Consider the following 22043-nt stretch of genomic DNA (forward strand, 5'->3'; position numbering starts at 1 on the left):
ACCTTGGAAGACTGCAACGGGGGAGTCGTCGGGGAACGAGGTCGTCAGCACGATGGAGGCCGAAAGCGGCAGCAACAGGTCGATGGCTAGAGGAAGACAAGAGGAGCCTGATAGAGAAGAGGCGCAGGGCACAGGGGTTGCCGAAGCTCGAAGGTCGCCGATGATGTCGCAAGGGAAATGAGAGGAGACAGTGGTGGTCGACGACTATCGTTGTTGGCGCCCTGCCGCCACTAGACAAAGACAGGAGAAGAGGCTCCCGGGGGTCACTGGCGCGCGCCCTCTAACGGCCAAAGGGAGCTCCGATGCTGGGTGGTGGCGTTGTCGCCTGAGTCGATCGTCGGCAGAGAAGAAGAAATGGTGACCGACAGCGAGTTGTCGGCGTCGGCTCGAAGGGGGGAAAGGCCGACGGGAGCAGAAAAAAGGGGATCGGGTGCTCACCAGAGCTTGGATGTCGCCGGTGTCGATCGCCGGCGACGGGGAGGCAGAGAGATGTGCTCGCGTAGTCGGGAGGTCTGCCGGACTGAGAGAGGAGGCAAACAGGTGACTGACAGCGAGTTGCCGACACTCGGTGACCGCAAGGAGGATCGCTGGTGGCCCCAGGGGAAGCGGAGGAAGCAAAGAGGTGGTGGCGGCAGTGCTCGAAGGTCGCCGACGCTCGGAGGCCGTTGTCGGCTTCGATCGCCGGCTGTCGGAGGCCGCTGAGAGGGACAGAGACTAGAGGAGAGAGAAGGGGCGAGGGTTTTGAACCCTCGCCCAAGACGCCTGCGTCTTTTAAAAGACACAGGTTCTCGAGGATTCGAGAACCCGGGGCTCGGGTCAGGCTCGGGTCCGGGCCTGACACAACGGTCCAAACCCCGACACCTGACACGAGTCAGACGCGATTTTTTTTTTTACACGGGCGTTACAAGAAGAGAGAGCTCCTTCTAGTCATTGGAGAGGGACCAATGGCTAGAAGTCAACCAATGTTGACTAATCATATATATTCATCTTAACAAATACTCCTCAATTCTTGAGTGAGTTGATAATGCCTTGCCCAATTTTCTTGCGTGTATACTTGTTTAAGGTACGCCCAAGCTTTTTTGGCTTCCTGAAACTTGGAGATATTCATAGCTATTCACGCCTTGACCTTTGCATTATTTATAACCCATTCCTCTATTGGTTTGTCAAAATCGGCATTAGTGGACTTGGGTTTCACCTTCAAGCCATCCAAGTACCCTTCAAATCTTTTCTCTACTATTACAATTGTCATAAAGTCAACCCAATATGCATAAGTTGTCCCATCCAGCTTCACTGGGAAAACATGAATCCCCTCTATATTTCACACAACCCCCAACTACACAATTTAAAAAGGTTGCACAAGTCTAAAATCGATGCAAGACAAGCACTATAGATATGGAACGATAAGAAAATCTCAGCCAACCAAGAAAACAAGCACAATATCCCAAAAAGTGCACAAATATGAACGCACAAACAAAGCACACCACTATGCAGGCAAACTGCTAAGAACACCTCACCTCATCCACCCAAATAGGTCTGTTAGGTAGCACGATTCTTGAACTAGCACAAGCACAGCACTATATGCAGCAAAATCAGAGAACCCACAATCATACCGCTAGAGAGGAACCACCCAAAATGACGTCAAAACTCGGCAAAAACCACAAAATATGCAGCCACACTGATTCCAATCCCTCTCTAAGGTAAAAACAACCAGATTAGGAACAAACCCAAGCAACAAAAACCATTGACAAAGGCAGAATCAAGAGCCTTCTCGAATCTTGACACTATTCATCACAATATCCAGAAATTCTAAGAAAAATCAGAATAAATCCAAAACTCAACCGATGAACACTATTTTTGATTTATACATCTTCTACAATCATAAACTAGCAAATGCCTAAGCCACAGCCCTCAAATCTCAACTGACCGTACGATCCGAGCCTTTAAAGATGATGTCAGCAGGAACTGTGCACGAGTTCCAGCAAAGTTCCCTTCTTCCTTACACCAGCATACTCAAGTCTCCTCTTTAGTTTGCATCCATGGCTCTAATACCATGAACAGCTCTTATATTTAGGGTTTTCTCAAGAACATACAAGAGGAGAGGTTCCCGTATTTACGAGTTTCCATTCAATAGTATTTAAAAATGAGAGTCCAACATTTCTCACATGGGTTGACCCTCTCAATGCTACAAAGTAAAGGAAACAATAAAAATATAAGACTAAACTACCCCTTTACAATATTTGTAATGTACAAAAGAATGTTTACGACAAGGGTAGTACAAGATCGGTAAGACACTTATATTACATAAGTCTCAGCAATTCTAAAGGATATGTTCTTTTGGAAAATTGCAAAGTTCATAGCTAGACAAAATGGAGAAACTTCAAAAGCTTATGAAAACCAAGCTGGGACAATAACTCTTGATGGATAGAAAATCATTTATACAAAAATGTGGTAAGAAATGCATGAGTAAAGAGTTCTGAAAGGAGCCTAGTTGTTGGGATCAAATTTCGCAAAAAGCTTTCAGATGTTATTGTCTCTGTGCATTTGTCTGCACCTGTAAAATGCAACACATTCAATCTATTTCTTTATCTCCCTGTGAATCATATGTTTCTAACAATAGGGACAGAGTTTCTTCAATTTGATCACGTGACTATCTTTCTTCTATTTAATTACCTTCATAAAAGGTGTTGTGACCTCACTCACCTATATTTTAGTTAGTTGACTGTATCAATAAAATGCATCTCTACTATCCATCAAATAAAAGCCAGATGTGAAAACTTCCCAAACCTTCTTACTCTGCAATCTTGTTCTCAAAAATCAAAGACACATCTTATTGATGATCTATCTACCCTATTACCTCAACCCCAACAGACAAAATGTTCAGACATGCACATTCATACACTTCCATCATATATATTCATGACTGTAAAATAATAAACTATATGTTGAAAACAAATATCATGGTTCCAAATTAATGAAAGCATTAACCCTCAGAAGTGTGGTCTTGAAATGTAGAAATTAGACTAATCTAATTTCTAAATTTTCCTACGACCTTAAACAGGATCTGTTCTATAGGTTAGTCTAATTTCTAAATTTTCCTACTACCTTACTTGAACAGGATCTGTTCTATAGGTTGTGCAACTGTAAGTCCTAAGGAAATGTAGAAAATAGATTTCCATGATAACTGAAATTTGCATTCCTTAACTTAAACCGTTAACCCTTGATGCCATCAAAACCAGAACCAAATAGCAAATAGAAGTCAAAATTTTCTGCAAGGTGCTCTAGCTAAAAGAATATGTCTATATACCTGATAAAAATGCTCACGCTTGGAAGCCACATTACATGGTGGAAGTTGTTCTATTTCAAGCACAAGAAAAAGTAAAAAGGAAGAAGAGCATTAAAGTTAGTATAACAAGGAACAATGAGTAGCAAGTGGCATTAACATACAACGAAGACTAGCTTAGAAACTTAAGACTTCTCTATTATGATGCACTGAAAAGATGATATTGCTAGAAAGAACTTAAATGCTAGGAAAGGCAGATATAGCACCTAGATCAGAGAATCCCCATCCAAGAACATCTATTGCCCACGTCTCCAATCCAGCATCCTCCAGTAAAGGGAAGGCATATCGCCATTCTAAGCAAGAGCTGCAACTTCTAATTCTTAGAATTTATTATGGCACTAAAAGGAACTCAATTTAAGCAAATCCTACAAGCACTATGCAACAAAAGTACGAAAGCATGCCTTGTTTTAAAAACAGTTCAACACAGAAGAAAAAGTTTCACCATTCATCCAAATAATACAGGACTGGTGCCCACAACACCATTAGTTACACGTACCTATCAAACCCATGGAGAAGCACAGTTGGTTTGCCTTCAGTCTTTTGCAATGGCTTTACACAACTGCTCATGATGTAATTTTCCGAGATGCTAGTCTGCAACCCATAATTCTATTACTCCATGGATTATAGCATAATTACAAAAGATGCATGAATGTGAACTATGTAAAACCCAAAAAATTTTGTTACAAAATATTTTAAAATATGCAAATTGGGCCTAGATCCACATTTCGGATCTATGACCCATAAAGGGGTAATTAGGAATGCATAATATCAAACATGATTTAATAACATTAATAATAATAAATAGATAAAAATTTAATTATAAAATTTATTTATTTTTATTAATCCGAGGATCCACAGTTGGATCCATTTGGATCCAACTTGTGGATCCATATTGGTTGGGCCGGGTTACGGGTCTCGGGTCTGGACCTGAGTCGCGTCCTGTAGCAGCCCTTTTAAAAGAAAAGGGCAACCCGATAAGGGTTGCCCGATAATGCTGTAACAGAAAAAGAAAGGGGGGAAAGGGGGGGGGGGGTTACGCAGGGCGTAACCGACCCCGCTCCTCTCGGTAGTGGAGGGGTTTTGGGGCCGATAAAGGGGAGTGGAGAGAGGGTTTTGCCCTCTCCACTCAGTCTCTCTCTCTTTCTTTCCTCCTGTCTCTCTCTGTCTCTCTCTCTGTCGAGTTGGGTGTGCATCAGAGAGGTGGAGGTCGCCGAAAAAAACCTGCGACTAACAGCAGCCGAGTCTTCCTGTCACGGCAGCAGTGAGGGGCTTCGTCTGTCACAGTCGTGAGTAAAGCTTTAGCCACCAGCCACCACCGAAGGTCGAGGCTAACAACAGCTCGGTACTCCCGCCACGGCAGCCCCCGATCGCCGAAAAAGCTTCAAAAAAAAAGGTACGGGTCTTCTTGGAATCGAGGTGAGGGATCGAACATGGGTTCGATTCCATGTGGGGGTTTGAGGGTAGCAGTGACTTGGAGTTGGGGGTTTCTTTGCCTAACCCTGAACCGGAAATCCCAAACCCAATCTATTTGGGGATTTTCTTGTCTAAACCCTAACCTGCAAAATCCCCAAATCAAATCGATCTGGGGTTCGACTGAGGTATTGGATAGCCCCAGTCGTGGGGTTTCTGATTTCTATAAATGGATAACCCCAGGTTTGGGGGTTTCCTATTTTGGGACTCGATAAACTAAATCCGGAAGGGAAAGAGGTAAACGAAATCTGTTTATTTTGGGTTCAAGTGGGGGATGTTAAACCATATGAAAGAATAAGTAGTTTGGTTCAATTAAATTTTTGTTTTAGCGTGATGCCCAGTTTCAACATCATTTGCTACAAAAATCTTGGATTTTATTTGGGTAATAAATTTGTTATAGTTTCCTGAGTTGTTGGTTCATGCTAGTCATCGATTGATTTGAGATGATTCACATGCATTGTTGGTTCCATGTGAATCGATGTTTCTGGAGAGGTGTTTGAGAATTGTATATACAAAACTGATTCTGTGCTTATTATGTACCCATTTCGTTGATTTGATTTTGATAGGCCTTAAACTCGAATCTCTACTGAAACAAATAGAAATGAAGTCTGTGGTTTTTGGTTAGAATTGATATAGTGAACTTTACCCTGACTTGCGTTTTCTTGATCTGAGTTCAATTGATATATTGACATATTGTTTACATGTATGGTGTTAGTTCTAATGTTGAAACGATTTTTGGTAATGTCTAACATTTCTATAAATGGGATATGTTACATAATGGCATTGATGGATGCTAAGGCATTTATGGAACTTTACCGAGAACCTGTTATACACAATGAGATCAACCTTGAGGAGGCAGCCTATTACCTTTCCTCTCTTGTTGCTGTCATCTAGCCCTCTCTCTTCTCTGATCTTTCATATGAGAGGTCTTATTTTGGTGCAGGTTATCACCATCCAACTTGCATAAACGGTTAATTGTTTATAAAATGTGCTTTAAGAAACCAAGAATTGCATTCCTTCCTTTTCCCCTCAACCCAATCTCCCCCAGCCTCTCCTTTGCATGTTAGTTTGGTATAGTCTTCACTTGCTGGCTTGGTGATAGTGCTTAAATTGTAATATATCTATAAGAACTATTCATCACTTTCTGCCATCACTAAATGATTTTGTCATTGTAGAACTTATGTGATTTTTCTTTTGTTTCATCTCATGCCCCCAAGTATTAGTCTTCCAATATTTTTGGGCACACAGGCACACTGTGATTGCATATAATTGCTTAGGTTTGATAAAAATAATGACTATTCTGATCTAGTTTTTGATGAACCCAAATAACATTGTACCAAGAAAATTCATTAGCAGTCAAAATCATCTGGTATATCAGAGGGATGTTAGTCATTTCTGCCACTCACCAAAGATACTAGGAAATGCAAATAATTCCAGAAATGCCAGTGGCCGTTAATATTTGTAAAAAAAAAAAATGGCAATAACTTAGGAAGTCTAAGTTGATTGCAAGCACTTTTGGAGGGGCAGTTGGTATAGGCGCATACATGATATGAATGTGTGCAGTACTGAAATTTCATTTTCTATATATCCGGGTGATGTTCATGTGTACAGATGTTAACACGTGTTATCAATGAAAAGTTTCAGGTGCCTACATTTATGGGACATGTTTGATTATCGTGCATCTATGAATTGGTTTCCAGTACATGTGCATATATGAAATCAATGTGTGTTTGGCATGAAAAATCATGCATAAATGTTCGCATGTACTTATGAATTATGGACGAATGTATGTGTGTTAAGTGGTTACATGAAAGCACTTGCACATGGATGGTGAACACGTGCATATGGTTGGGTTATGTTTACATGAGTGCACATGTTTTTGGCGTTTTGGCCTAGTGTTATAATTAAAACACTACTTTTGTTTTATTATGTGATGCACCGATGGCCTAATTGGACCATCATCGGCCTGTAGAGCCGTGGGTTTGGTTTTCTTTCTCATATGTTTTTAACTGCATCACTTAAACCACATAAGATGGTTTGACACATTACTACACTGTTATAGTGGTTTATACGGGCTGGAGTCTCGTAAAGGTCCCCGCAAGGGAGGATGCGGGTTTTTACTTTACTTTTGCATATGGTGTTGCAAACTTAAAAAAATTAACTTAAATAAAAATATAATGAATAAGAACAATGTAATATACCTTCTGGGATATCTCATCTTGAGTATGAGAATCTTAGATATCCGGTCTTGGGGAGACTGTGAGGATACAAAAACTCCGTGTGCTGTAATTTTGTCTCCTGAACCCGATATTGAGGTTCTTTCTCCTAGCCACGGTTTTAGGGAGAGTCTGCCACTTTACCCGGGAGTGGTGTGTTGGTCACAGCTGTGAGTTTGTTTATGGTACCAAGAAAGTGACACATGTGGGCGTGGGGTGTCCCCGACATTAGATGTGGAGGTCTAATGTTCCGAAGTGATTCGGTCGAGGGCTAAGTTGGAACCCAGTAATAAAATACAAATTGTGTGTTAAGCTACCCTGGGAACCTACTTGACCTCGAGGACTGTACATGTTTGGTGTATCCGCGGGACACGGTAATTAAAAAGAGGAACTTAAAGCTGCGTGCATTTAATAGGGCATGCATATGGAAAGATGGAACTTAAATGAAAGATAACAGAAGAAATCATGCATTGCACATAATCATGCATTTTCCTGTTATGCATTAGATCATGCATGTTTGAATCATTCTTTATATCATGACATTATTTGGTGGTCGCATATGATTTACTTCTTGAAATCATGCTGCAAGGTTTGGTTATTTAGTTCTTGATATATGGTACTGCTTTACTGTTCTTGACTGATGAGCATATGTAATTGTTGGTAGGTATAGATATTTGAATACTGCAAATTTTATATCTGTACTCACTCAAATCATTGCATGAAATCTTATTCATGTTCTTTGTCTCACCCGGTTTCTTTAGAAGTAGCAGTGCTCAGAATTTCGGTTCTGACACCCTACTTTGTTGGTTTTTCACAGGACATGGTGAACAGTGAGGCTGGACTGACTACTGGGGATGGATGAGAGTCATACTTGCGCTTGTCAGTTTCAGCAGGGGACATAGTGGCTCTATTTTTGCTTCTTTTAGTTCTTTTAAATTTCTGCAGTTACTTCACTTTTGAGTTGTGTATGAGACTCTTATTGGTTCATTAATAAAAGAGTTTTAGTTGGTTGTTATGGATGATGATTGCAACTTCGTTTGTGATGGTTGGGCTATCCAATGGAAATTGGAACTATGAGGACCCCGAATCTCTGGGAAGGTTTCCGCATTGAAAAAAAAATATATATATTCTGCATTTTTAAAGGGTATGTATTGGGGTGGTTACAAACTATATAATGTAATGCAATTCAAACCAGGATCATAAGAATCACAGGGTTCTCTACCGTGAACTATGACCATGACCTTGTTTTCTGAGAAGACTTAGATTCCCTTCAGTTTTTTTCATCCCACACTAGCTTATGGGGCTACATAACACAGATACTCCATTTTGACTCCCATTTTGTATCCTACCACATACTAGTAATATTGGAATCTTCATAAAAATGAATGTATCCTGGTATTGGCAGCGATGTTGATGTGATATAGGTATGGGGTCATTACACATAAACATAAAGTCATAAACACACTAATATTTTCTTTTTTTCTTCAAAAAAAGCTAAATTCCCTTGGTTGACCTGCATTTCCACCCGCTCTGTCACCATCATCCAATTTGCAGAATTCAAAATTAGCAAATAACCAATTTAAGTTAGGGTCTCTAGAAGGATGGTGATTGTTGCTCTCTGATACATTTGTCCGCCCTCAATCATCCAGTCATGTTCTGTGCATCATGAGATGAACAGGTCCATTGTAACTCCAGTGCACTGGGCGTGATCCAATTTAGTTATAGGCATAACCCCGTGTCCAAATTAATCAGATGTAGTATAACTGTATAACCGTGCTTCCATTTGGTTTTGGACTTGAATGGAAAGACCTCTTTGATCCAATAAGCTTCTTACTCTCAATGAGTCTAAATTCACGTGTAACATGATGTAATTGAATTATATTATGTTTATTGGATTTATGGAGTGTTTGCATTTGAAAGCCTCAACCTAAACATACCTCACAGGGGCACTCCATTTTGGCTGTCCCTTGTGACACGAATTGGACATGCCATGACACACTGGCACCACACACATGTAAGGCCATTATTTTAATAAGTTTTACTAGTTTTCATAATTTTTAATTATATTTCAATAAGAAACCTTATATATTAACTTATCAAAAAATAGTTTTTATTTCTTAAAAAAATCTTTTGTCCTTGAAAATTTTGCAAATTAGCATCTCAGACTTCTATCATGTATCAGGCTGTACCCGTATCTCAGTGACACAGATCCACACTAGCCATTTATCTAATGAGATGTGAAGGAGTTTTGCAAATAATAACAAAGTGGAGTTCTGCAATAAGATGAAAACCATATAATCATATGTGAACCCACAATAGAAGGAAAAAATGGAGAGTTTCAATATAACATGCTGCCAAGTTTACAAAGGAAATGCATATTTGGAGCTAACAAAAGACGCTGAAGGAAGTTTTGGAGAGATTAAGGACATGTGGCAATACAGTTATACACAGATGAAGACTTATTTGTCACTCTCACAATTGGGCCAAGATGTCACTTTGAGACGTGACGGGTTGAACCATAATAGGCTAGGAAAGTCATATTGACATCATCGTAGGTGCCGTCAGTTGTGCAAAGTGGATAGTGTATAAAACTCAGAAAAAAAATTTAATGACCTTGGATTCGGGTTGGATTCGGGTCGGATCCGGACCCAGACCCGACTCGGACCCAGCTGAGGCACCGCCTCCCCTCTCTCGCTCTCACAACTCTCTCTCTCCCTCACTGACTCTCTTTCGCTCGTCCACGGTCACCGCTATCGGCGATCCTCTCCGGCGAGCCATCCCGGAGACCCCTGTCAACCCGACACCACCTGTGTCCTCCCGTCCGACCGTCGACAGCCCGAAGCTCCTCCGGTGACCACTAGGTATGCCTTTTCTTCCCCTTTTCTTTTTCCTTCCGCCGCCTCCTCTTTCCCTTTTCTCTTCTTCTTGTCGTCGACAGACGGGGGCAAAAATCTCCTTCCCGTCGGTTGTTTACGACGAGGAAGGGCCGTGCAGCAGGGGATTTAGCCCCTACCAGTTGCCGACGGATCGGCAGGGGTAAAACCCCTATCGCCTGTAAGGAGGGTTCCGACAGGGGGTTGTGGGGCCCTGTCTGTCCTTTTGTCTCTACCAAGGAGGGTCGGGACCCCTCCCTGCCTCCTTTTTCGTCTCAGAAACGACAGGGGCCTTTGGCCCCTGTCTCGTTTCCCTGTTAAGCAAGCCGACAGGGGCCTTTGGCCCCTGCCTCCTCTCCCAAGAGCCGCAAGGGGGCTATTGGTCCTTGCACCTCTCTCTGCTCATTCTCCTAGCAGGGGCCATCTGCCTCTGCCCTTTTTATTATTCCAACAGGGGCCATCAGCCCCTGCCCTTTATAGCATTCCAACAGGGGCTGAAGGCCCCTGCCCCTTTTACTGTTCTAGCATGGGCCGAAGGCCCCTGCCCTTTTTGTTGTTCCAGCAGGTGCCATTGGCCCCTGCCATTTTAAAATTTCCAGCAGGGGCTGAACCTGCCTTTTTAAATAACCAACGGGGGCCGATGGCCCCCTACACCTGTTCTTTTGGCGGCAAGAGTCGTTTGGTCCAACCCCAGCCCTATGTATCGGAGAAGTCGAGTCTTCTCCTTGTTTTTGCTTTAGTCTTTGTTGCATGTTAATATCACATATTTGCAATTACGACGGATCTCGCTCGCGCTCCGCGATCGAAGCCGTCAATCGTTTACAATCGCAGACGCCAGTAAGCTTGCAACTCTCCGAGGTAGAGGAATATTGCACATAGGACTTGGACAATTGAATTAAGTTCAATTAACTAAAAACGACCATTAAATAAATATATATATACAAATATATATATTTATACGAGTATTCACTTAACTCAAGGACGCGGTTTCGCGATCTTTGTCCTTTACTTTCTGTCATGTCTTTACTTTGCCGTCGCGCATTTCGCCCAGGTTTTGTGTTGCAGTCCTGCTTACAGTCTTTACCTTGCCGTCGTGCATTGCGCCTAGGTTTTGCGTTGCACTCCTGCTTACAACCTTTACTTTGCCGTCGCGCTTTGCGCTCAGGCTCTTGCTTTTGCAAATGCTTTGATACTGCCTTGCTATTGCAGATGACGCTCAGGTTTTTGGCTCATTGTATACGCTTTAGAGGCATCCTCGTGGAGGATGCAAAAAGGCATTTATCACTCTCCCTCTTGCGACGAGAGTTGAGTCGGAAGCTAGCGATACATCCTCGTCTAAGGAAAGAGATACCTCACAAGGATCCTGGCTCTTCGAGTACGCAGTCCTGCAGACGAGTTGGGGTTCGAGTGAACTTCTTAGCAGGGGTTCTGTTAAGAAATCTGTATCCCGTCTATCAAGGCCGGTATCGAGTAATGCGAGGCATGTAGATACCCCGATAGCGGATGAGATTCTAGAAAATCGCATGTCAAATGTTGGTAAAAGTTGTTGGCTGTTTCAAAAGATAAAGAATGTCAAAAGTAAAGTTTGAGAAACATTACATCTTTGTGAAACACTTCTGTTGAAGCTCCTATTGAGGAGCTATACCCCTTTCATCCTAGAGTACTTGTAGTCGTGCACTACACGCTGGTACTGCAATGATCGGATGAGACGGTCGTGTGACCTCGAATAGTGCTAAATGCACAATGCTGTAATCACTTAAATGGTGACTGATTCGCCTTCACATGCAAGATGCTCGAGTAGTTTAAATACCACCGCATAGGATGGGTCGTTAGTTAAGCAACCCCTAACGCACTCATTCACTTCTTGTTGTCTGTCAAGAGAGAGAACAAAGCGATACAAAACTCCAATGGATAGGATGTTAACAACCACCCCACGAGCAATGATCCGGCCTCCCCAGTTATTGGAGTTAGGGGAAAGGGGCTACAATAGTTAGCTCAACACTTCTGCAGAAGTTGGATGCATCCGTGACACTGCTCACCTGCCTTTGGGGAATCCTCTCTCGGCTAAAGTCGTCCCTTTAAGAGCGAACTCAACTAGCTATTCGGGTTATTGAAAATACATAGAATAACAGATGCCCGAACTAGTCTCAGTTGTTTCTACGTTTTGCTTGCGCGTACCCGCATGTCAGTAATATCGAAACATAAAGTTTGTTCACACTGGTTGTTGGGTCGTGAGACTTGCTTATTGTGTGGTAGTTCACAGCTTACGATCAAATGAATAATCATGCTACGTTTTGACACTTGCACTACTTGCCTGTTTTACACTACCTACCTGTTTTGCACTACTTACCTGTTTAACTGCATATCTGCTTTAAACTGCGTAACTTGCTAAATTAAATGCACATAATTCAGTTTTCTGTCATCTCTCTTATGCACCTACTAGTTTTTCGTGAAACTAACTCATTCTATGGGTACAAGTGATGATTAGGTACACCACGAGCGATGACGCGATGACTTCAAGACTTTCTTCTTCCTGCTCTTAGCTCGCGTCCTGGAAGTTTTGGGTTTTGTAAAGGATTTTCCTTGGGATATCTAAATTTTGTACTATTTGGAAACTTCTTTTAATGGAAGTGGCTTTTCCAAGTGTCTTGCAAGTAGCATGGTCTATGTGTTTTGGATCTTTTAGCTAACACGCCCAAAGTTATCAGCTTGCCTTTCTGAATTTAACAAAAGAATAGTCTTCCGTTGATTTCATAAACAAACTCTAAAGGAAAGAGATATTTCTAGTCTCTTGCCTGTTTTCTGAAAAGGTTCGCAAGTTTGAAATTTTGGGACGTTGCATAGTGTGTTTACATGAGAAGTGTTTTATGCTATTTCTGAACAGTTAGATATGTTTATTATTACTTATTTATTGAGAATCAAGCTTTGTTTCAAATTGATTTGATGTAAAATTATGAATATTTTATCATCTAACTTTAATATAATATTAACCGTTGATCTTTTTACCACTTTAAAATATACATCCTAGCATAAAGATGCTTAATCAAAAAATGTTTTCTATTGAATAAACAATGATAAACACATCTAATGGTTCAGATCTATCACAAAACACCTAAAACTATGATTTTGGCAGGTCCTAACGTGACCTAACCTAACGGAAAAAGGGGGAAGTACAATCTCCATTCTCGTGTTTACAATTAAGGGGAAAAGGTAAAAAGAAATTTTGGAAACAAAAATATGTAACCACGGTAAACATCCAAATCGGCTCTGACTTATCCCCTATGTCATCCCTGTCTTCATAATCCTCTATGGGATTACAATGATGCAAGTTGTTTTCAATAAAATGGGCTTCATAGATGTGATCTACATCATTTATTTATTTAAGATTCACATTTAAATCGCCGAAATCAAACTTGTGCAGGTTTTTTTGGCGATTCAAAGTTTGGTAAAACATAATTTTGTGATTTAAAAAATTATATTTTTTCATAGAAAAAATATGATCCAATGGTTGTTTCTTATTAAATAGACCATGCTGAATCCATCTATAAGGTCAGAATTGATATAAAAACAACTTGCATCATAAGATTTAAGAAGGGTATGAAGATGGGGAATGCTATTTTCCTATCAATTCACACCTGTCAAAAAACTCTGATCTCCAGGAAGATATCATTTTCCTATCAATTTCTATAAAAAAGGTCACTTTAAGTGTATTAGTTCACTTTTGCTTGTTTTAGCTTTACTCTCTTTAAGGCCTCCAAAGGTAAAAATTGAGAAAGGAAGAGGAGCTATAAAAATTGGACGTTGGAGAGTTGGGTTTGGTGTTGGATGGATGAAATATCTAGACCAAACGGGAGCTCCGTGACACTGTTGGACTAACTCTACATTGATGTGCCCTAGTCACTCTCGTGAAAACCAGAAAAGGAAATCACGGAGGAAAAGAAGTGAAAGCTAAAAGGAACGAAGATCGAAGCAGGTTATATGTTCCCCCCTGAAACACGCAGGTGCGTGTTCTCGGGTCTGAATGAGCGCCACGTATGTAATCACGTGGGGCTCGTTTCCCCGTGTGTGTCGGCATCACTTAGTGTAAAACCCAATTTTTTTAAATATATATATATATATATAATAGGACTCGGGTCAGGTTCAGACCCAACCCGGATCCAACCCGTGCCCAGCCCCTCGAAAAAGGTTTTTGGAGGGGGTGGCAGCCCACAGAGGGGGGGATCTCCGACGACACAAGGGGCGGGCCCTGTGTGCGCCCCTCCTTTTAAAAAGGCGAGAGGGGAGAGGGGAGGGCTTACGAGCCTCCCCCCCCCCCCCGATCCCTCGACTCTCTCCCGTCTCTCCCCCTCTGTCTCTGCTCTCCCTCCCCGACTCCATCTCTCCCTCACTCTCCTCCCCAGCAAGCCCCGCCGGCAACGTCTCCCTCTCCGGCAAGCTCCCTTCACGGCAACCACCGCCCGATGACCTCCCTTCTCTCCGGCAGCCTTAGGTGAGTCCCCTCCCTCTTGTTGTTTCCTCTCCCGATAACGGCAGGCAGGGGCCAAAGGCCCCTGCAACTCTTTCTCTCTCTCTCTCTCTCTCTCTCTCTCTCTCTCTCTCTCTCTCTCTCTCTCTCTCTCTCTGTTTACCTTTCGGCAGGGGGGCATCGGCCCCTGCCCCTCTTCTTTTCAAAATCCAGCAGGGGCCGATGGCCCCTGCTTTTTTTTTTCATGAACGACAAGGGCCATTGGCCCCTGCCTCCTCTTTGAAAGTCGCAGGGGGCCTTTGGCCCCTGCGCTCTCTCTCTGCTCATTTCTTTCCGGCAGGGGCCACCTTCTCTTTCTGCTAGGGGCCGATGGCCCCTGCCCTTCCCCTAGAAGAGAAGCAGGAGCCTTTGGCTCCTGCCTCCTTTTTTGGAAACCCAATAGGGGCTGATGGCCCCTCTCTAAACCGACCGGGGCCTCTGGCCCCTGTCCCATTTTCTGTCGAGCAAAGCTCGGCAGGGGCCATTTGGCCCCTGCCTCATCTTCCGAGGGTCACAAGTGGGCATTTGCCCCCTGCGACCCCCTCTCTCTCTCATTTTGCTTTCCGACAGGCCAACGGAAGGGGGTGGGAAGCCCCCCTCCATTCGAACATATCAAACATAAACCTAAACAAGTTGGGTTTGATCCATAAGAAACTGAGTCTCAAACATAAGCCCAAAAAAATTTTCTTCCGGTGTGGCGCTGCCCCCCACGATCCCCCTGGACCCCCCACCCGTTGACTGCGCAGCGGGACCTGTGCTGGGGGGAACCCTCAGACCCCCTTTCTGTAAGGGAAAAAACTATGAATCAGGTTCTACAACTCATCAGGCAGGAACGAGAAGGCGGTCATATGTTGTAACACAAGCTAAAAACAAAGGCGAAACGTGCAAATCTATTTACGGGGAGTGGGAGGACATTTTCATCCAACGCATATCTATCTTACGAGAGGACATTTTTGTCAAAAGCATATCTACCTTTTTTATATGTTATTTTATTATAAAGTCATCGTGGGCAACATTGGCATATGAATTATCGCGGCTCCCAAGATATTCCTCCGTACACACAGGAACACGCGAATTTGTGTTTCGGGAGAACACACACCACCCTCCCGACGAAGATGAAGAGGAGGAACACGTTGTTTTGTGGTCTCTTATTTAATTGCAGCCATCTCTCTCTCGGATGGAGGATGTGCTACTGGAAGGCACCATCTAAAGTACAAGAGAATCAATCACATGATAGCATTCCATGGTTCCCACATCAACAAGAATGCAGGCCCACTCAAAATGCAGGCCCAGTTAAGAGGTGCCTTTGTCCCAAGTTTTAAATGAAAAGAGTGGATATGAGTTAGGTTACAGGGAGTGAAGAAAGAGTCATGATTCATCGTATCCCACACTACATCCAACCCTACCGAAGAGAACAGGGTGGAAACTTACAAATGAAAAAGAAGAGAGAGAGAGAGACATGGCCATGATTCATGGTATCCTAAACACAATCTTCAACAAATAGGGGTAATGACGGGTGAGGAGATGACAATGATTCATGATATCGCAAGCACAATCTCCAACAAATAGGGTGGTAATAATGGATCTCACCCTTACATTCAATCCTAGCCGTCCAACCAATGGCTAGCATTAGTCAACAATCTCACGACTCTCACATGGATATGGTCAATAATTCAATACAGAGATCCTTCTCGGACATCATATATTAGGATCCCTTTGTCCTGCCCCATTGTCCTCCAATCAGAACCTCATAGAGTTGGGTAAGGATGTGAACCGTTCAGATTTGGATAGGATGTGGCCAATACCATATTGTACTAGTGGGTTTGATTATTTTTTGAATTTATAACCCGAAGAAACGATCAAACTCCGAGGCTAGGACCCCTGCCCCCAAAGGCTATGCTACTCATTGACTTGCCCAAAGGAGGGGGGCTCCCACGAAAATCAAACCTTGACTGCCCGTCTAGCAGCCAAAGCCTCCACCCCACTACGCCAACCCCCTTTGGATCTAAAAGGGTTTGAATTTGAAATCGAATTCAGATGGCAAAAAGCTCGTAGCTCAAACCAGATCCAGCTTTTTACATGTAAACGGATTTGGATATCCGGCAAATTTGGATATTTCTCAAATTCGGTGGGAAAAATGAAAACCATATCCACATCTGGTCCTAATTGGATATTGTTTTGGCTTACCAAATGCAAATAAAAGAATCAAAATCAATAAGATAACGCATAAAATCCCATTCATTGCCATCCCAAGACTCGAACCCTTACCTGGACTGGGTCGGCTCGGTTCTAGCATTATTGAACCCATCTGGACTCAGCTGGGTGCGGCTTGAAAGTTTTTCAGACCCACATTGGATCCTGACCCGGAGTTTATTGTTCGGGTCAGCACAGGCCCGTATATTATTGGGTTTTAGACAGCATAGGCAACCCGAACCCCGCCTATCCCGGATTGGGCATTTGAAAAACCCACTAGGTACCCAACCCAACGTTAGGGATGGCAGTGGACCGGGGGAAAGTGGGGCCCCGCCCCGTTTGGACCGGGGAAAAGTGGGGCCCCGCCCCGCCTCGCCACGTTTGGACCGGGGATGGAGGGTATGAAACGGGGATGGAGGCGGGGACGAAGGTTAAAATCCATCCCCGTCCGGGGGTGGAGGCGGGGATGGACTGGCACGTTCCCCCGCCCCGCCCCGCCCCATCCCGGCCCCGCCCCGGCCCATCCCCGCCCAGCCCCGGGCCCATCCCCGTCCCGGCCCCGCCCCGCCCCATCCCCGCCCCCAACCCTTTATATTTTTCTACATGTTTACTAACCCTAACTCCTTCCCTAATTTCCTAACCCTGGAGCCGCCGAGCCGGGCCGTCGCCTCTTCCCCTTCCCCATCCTCATTATCATTGGAGCTGGGCCGTCGCCGACCACCGTTGGCCGTCGCCGACCACCGTTGGCCGTCGCCGACCACCGTTTGCCGACACCGACCACCGTTGGCCGACACGATCTCTCCCTCCTTCCATGGCTGATGCATTGTTTGACATCTTCTGAGATCTTAAAAACAACTTTTGACATGGCTGATGCATTGTTTGTTTGTCAGCGTATGAACTATCAAAAAAAGAAGGTAAGGTTGGGACACCTGAGAAACCACTCTCCGATCTTGGTAATCTAAGTTATCGTGGCTACTGGACTAGGGTTTTGCTTGACATTCTGAAGAAGCATAAGGGCAATATTTCCATCCTGCTTTCTTTCTGGACCTTCATGTTTTAAATTTGTGTTGCACTCTGTGGTTTTGCTTGTGCTGTCAAATCTTCTCATATAGTGGACACATTTTTCTGTGATTATAAAGCAGGTTTCAATAGGTTAATTTTTTCATTTATAGTGGTTGTTTGATTTGGCTTAATTTTTTTTAACATTTCAGATCAACTTATTTGCATATTCATTTTTCTAATTATTAAATAATATTCTCCAGTTCAGAAAAAATTGAAGGATGAGGAACTGAGTCCATTCAATATCTTCTAGAGCATGATCCATGGATGTTATGTATTAGTTTACTAGGCACAAGTAAAATTTAATTTTTGGCTGGGCTATGAAGGCGGGGAGATCCTGTTTTCCATGTGGATGAATTCATTTATCATTAACTGAAATATTAACGTGAATGATTTCTAAGTAGGGATGCAATTTGACAAACGGGGACGGGGCGGGGGCGGGGCGGGGACAGGGCGGGGGCGGGGACGGGGACGGGGCGGGGGTGGAGGACATGAAACGGGGATGAAGGCGGGGGTGGAGGATAAAATCCATCCCCGCCGCGGAGGCGGGGCGGGGGTGGAGGATAAAATTTTGAGGCGGGGCGGGGGTGGAAACCTTGTCCCCCGCCCCGCCCCACTGCCATCCCTACCCAACGTCCGTCCCTAATTTGACTAATACCCAAAAGAGGTCCGGTTCGAATGAATCTATGGATATGATTCTAGTCATAGATTCCAAAGAAAGATTGGACCCATGTTAGTTAGTCCAGATCCAGGCTCTACAGCATTTGCTCAGGTTTGTATCGGTTCCAAGTCATTGGCAGACACGCATAGCAGAAACGGTAGGCTTACTTCTTTCAGTAACTTAGGACCACAAGTTCGTTCATCTGAACCCAATCCAATCCATTTGATGTATATTTGTGGCGTAGAGCCTCTTGGGGTTTCCAGGTGCAACATATCATGTTGGATCCAGGACGTACCAGGTCAGATCAAAAACCGGTTTTATCAGGTTTCATCGAGTGGGACCTCATTCCAGACAGATCCAGATCCTACCAAGACACGTATTAGGTCCTCCGAATTGGTATTGGGAAAACGATTTAAGAGTCCGAGACGATACTAACAACATTGATGCAAACAAATACCGATCAAACCTGACCCTTGATCCTGAGCCGGTCAGAGTCCATCATCATTATTTTCATCGGCACCGTAAAATCGCGAAAAAGAACCAGAAATGAAAAAGAGGAAAGAAAAAAATAGGAAGGAGGAGCCAACGATACGCGTCTCACTTGGGTACACAAAATTCCTTTTTTTTTGTCTTAGTTTCCTGGAAAGCAAAGAGTGAGAGAGAGAGAGAGAGGAGAAGAAGAGAAACAACAATTTTTGCAAAATTTCTGCAATGCCGCTAAGAAAATGAGGCAAAACCGAATAAAATTCATGGAAAACAAATGAGACCGAGATTCGAAATTTTAAATGAAGAATGAGAATAAGATGAAGCAAAAACTTACATTTTGCAAAATTTCCCAAGCCGCCCGACAAAATGGCGAATCGAACAAAATCAGTACGGAAAATAAACGACAGAGCGAGACTTGAAACTTAAAATGATGACCGGAGAAGAAGAGAAAAGCTATAGTTTGCAAAATTTCCGCAATGCCGCCCGAGAAAATGGGGAATCGAAAAAAATCACTAAAAACGTGAGAGAGAGGAAGAAGAATAAGAAGAAAAAAGACCGCAAAAACCTAAATTTCGCACAAGTTCTCCATTGCGAACCCAAAAATAGGGAAAATTCCAAAAAATCACGAAATTGCGCGCGCGCGAGAGAGAGAGAGCCCTGACCTTGACGGGGAGCCTCTCGATCCTCCGGGCCATCTCCCTCGCGGCTCGATCGCGGATCCTCTCAACCTCCGCCGGAAGAAAGGAAGGGAAGCCCCTCTCCGCCATGCCGGCATCGCGCCTCGCCACACTGCATCGGAAAACCCCAGACGCCGCAGACGACGCGAGCATCCTCCCGGCCGTTTTCAGCTTCCCCGACGGCTAGCCCTCGCCGGAAAAAAACCCTAGTTTTTCGCCGGAGTGAGCCTCCCCTTCCCCCTCTTTTGAACTCAAACAGCTAATTTTCGCTCAGCGAGTGCGAAAACTGACCGCCGGATTTCCCGCTCGAACGATAGAGAGGGGTCCCGCCGTCCAGATTTCTCCGTCCTCCCTCCCTCCCTCCCTCTCTCCGTCTCTCACGTGTCCTGCTACTTATCTCATTTATCAACAAACACTAATCCTATAAGGTTTGCCACGTTTCAGCCAAACCCGACACATTGACACCCTAAATACGATTGCACAAAAATCACATGAAATTCATTTCAGAAAAAGCCAAATTTCGGATGCCATCCTAAGGTGCTGCTAAATGGAAGGATCTTATATGACAAAAATATGATTCCGCCAAGATGGCTAACCATTGGACGAACTCTTTTTTTAATCCGTATGATTTTCATTTTCTTTATCAAAAGTTTAGGGTAAAATGATAATTCTGCACCACATCTAGGAGGCGTTTGAATGCGGGGACAGTATTGTCTCTCGTTCCCGCAAGAAGTGGAGCCCACACAACCATGCAAATGCTCTACGCGCTAGCCTGTGGGAGTGTCTATCAGCGCTCCATCAACACCCCGACCCCAGTACATCCCCCAACATCCTAAGCTCTTGGTGGCATTCTCTCAGGCGTCCAATTTCAGAGGATTACTCAATATGAAATGAGTGTTAAAGGACGAGAGCACTGTAAAGACAGTGAGGTCATAGACGTGAGCTCTAAGATTTTGACTTTCCAAGATGATGTCCAAATTCAATGTTACATGATTACGAGAGTGGTATGCATTCATGCATTTGGCATGACACTTTACATCTGAATCTGAATGCATGAATGAGAGAATAAATGTTGTGACATGTGAATGAGACATCAGAAAATAAATGAGTGACGCACATGTAGTCGGACTTTGAGATTTTTTTTTAATTATTTTATGAAAATATGTGACTAGTGTGTGTTTAGGTATGTCCTAATTATCTCCGTTCAATGCTCTTTCGTTCAGATAGATTTTGAAACCTAGTCATTTCAACTTTTCACCTTCTTTAAAAATTATCTCAGGTTGACTAGGCATTACTCATCACCTTCTTAATTGGATTCCAACAATAATAAAAAGACAACTAGTCATAGAGACTAAAAAAAAATATCCACAATGATAGATTGCTATATTGGGTCTTACAGAGATTATAACTCTATATGACATCAAACATGAAAAATACCTTAAGAATTTTTCATGCTCCTCATAAAAGAAAATATTTAAGATAAATTCAGGCTTAACCTAAGTTAATTCACCTTGTTATAGGTTTCTCCCACTAATAACCTTTCCATTTTTTTTCTTTTCATGTGTGACCATTTTTGTTCTTTCTGACTTTTTACCACCAAGCCTAAGGGTACAACAAGGTATTTCCTTACTTTTACACACATTTTTCTTACATTTGGTCATTTTCACATTTTTTTTTGTTTGGTTATTGGCCGAGTCTAGTCTACCTAAGGATAGTCATTAGGGATTCCTTGGGACTGACCAAAGGAAATGGAGAAACAAGGTCAAACAAAGTTGGTTATCCAAAGAAGACATATATGGTCTTAGATCATTCAATCAAGATATCTAGCTATGACTCTCCATGATTTACTTCTAGAAATCTCTAGTTATGATACAATGATTTTGGGCAACTTTGCTTCTTCGGCAACTTTTTTCTTTGGGATAACCATCCCATTGGGATTCAGGTCTCCACAACTTTATTTCTAACAAATCTTCCTAAAGGCACATTTTCAAAAGGCAAGAGGATTTTTTGCAAAAATTTCTAAAAGATCCAATTGAACAATAATTTTTTTCTTCATCACATTGATTGGATTGGACGATTCAATTCCATTGGAATTGATTAGCCAATGTGAATTTTGAGGTAATACTCGTTTGTCAATGTATGATCCTTCCTATTTACAATGCCATTTTTCCAAAAGATGCGAGCCCACATGGTGAATGAGTCACAAGACCAGATCATGAACTTGCAAAGATCACTCGATCATATGCTAAATACAATATCACTCAATGAAGCTACATGTCTACCCTTAACTCTAGCTAAGAATATAGCTTTGACCTACTTGGTGAAATATTCAATAGCTACTAAGATTTAGCAATGACCGTTGGATGTGTGAGGATGGATGAGACCTATGGCATTGAACGTTTACAGGAAAAATGACATAAAGCAATGCAGAAGGGGGTGCATGACCTCAATTTGACCCTCCCACTTATCGATTCCACAAAGTTATCACACTTTTGGGTGGCGAGAAGACCCTTCAGTAATGGGTTGAAAATGTTGAATATGATTGTGAGTGCATGACATTCTTG

General features: G+C 43.1%; 1 protein-coding gene across 2 annotated transcripts in view; it reads right to left on the reverse strand.

Annotated features, from left to right (window-relative positions):
- Positions 1-19916, reverse strand: part of LOC149818821 (alpha/beta-Hydrolases superfamily protein) — an 83614-nt gene extending 63698 nt beyond the window's left edge. For both annotated transcript variants that reach the window (XM_089984870.1, XM_089984869.1), the window contains exons 1-4: positions 19465-19916; positions 3837-3931; positions 3547-3644; positions 3305-3354 (exon numbers count right to left, since the gene is read on the reverse strand). In XM_089984870.1, coding sequence (XP_089840996.1) covers positions 3305-3354; positions 3547-3644; positions 3837-3931; positions 19465-19632 — 411 coding nt within the window. In that variant the 5' untranslated portion in view covers positions 19633-19916. The remainder of the gene's footprint in view (positions 1-3304; positions 3355-3546; positions 3645-3836; positions 3932-19464) is intronic.
- Between the last annotated feature and the right edge of the window lie 2127 nt (positions 19917-22043).

Source organism: Nuphar pumila, chromosome 13 (genome assembly GCF_984573655.1).
Source record: "Nuphar pumila chromosome 13, dmNupPumi1.hap1.1, whole genome shotgun sequence".
NCBI lineage: Eukaryota > Viridiplantae > Streptophyta > Magnoliopsida > Nymphaeales > Nymphaeaceae > Nuphar > Nuphar pumila.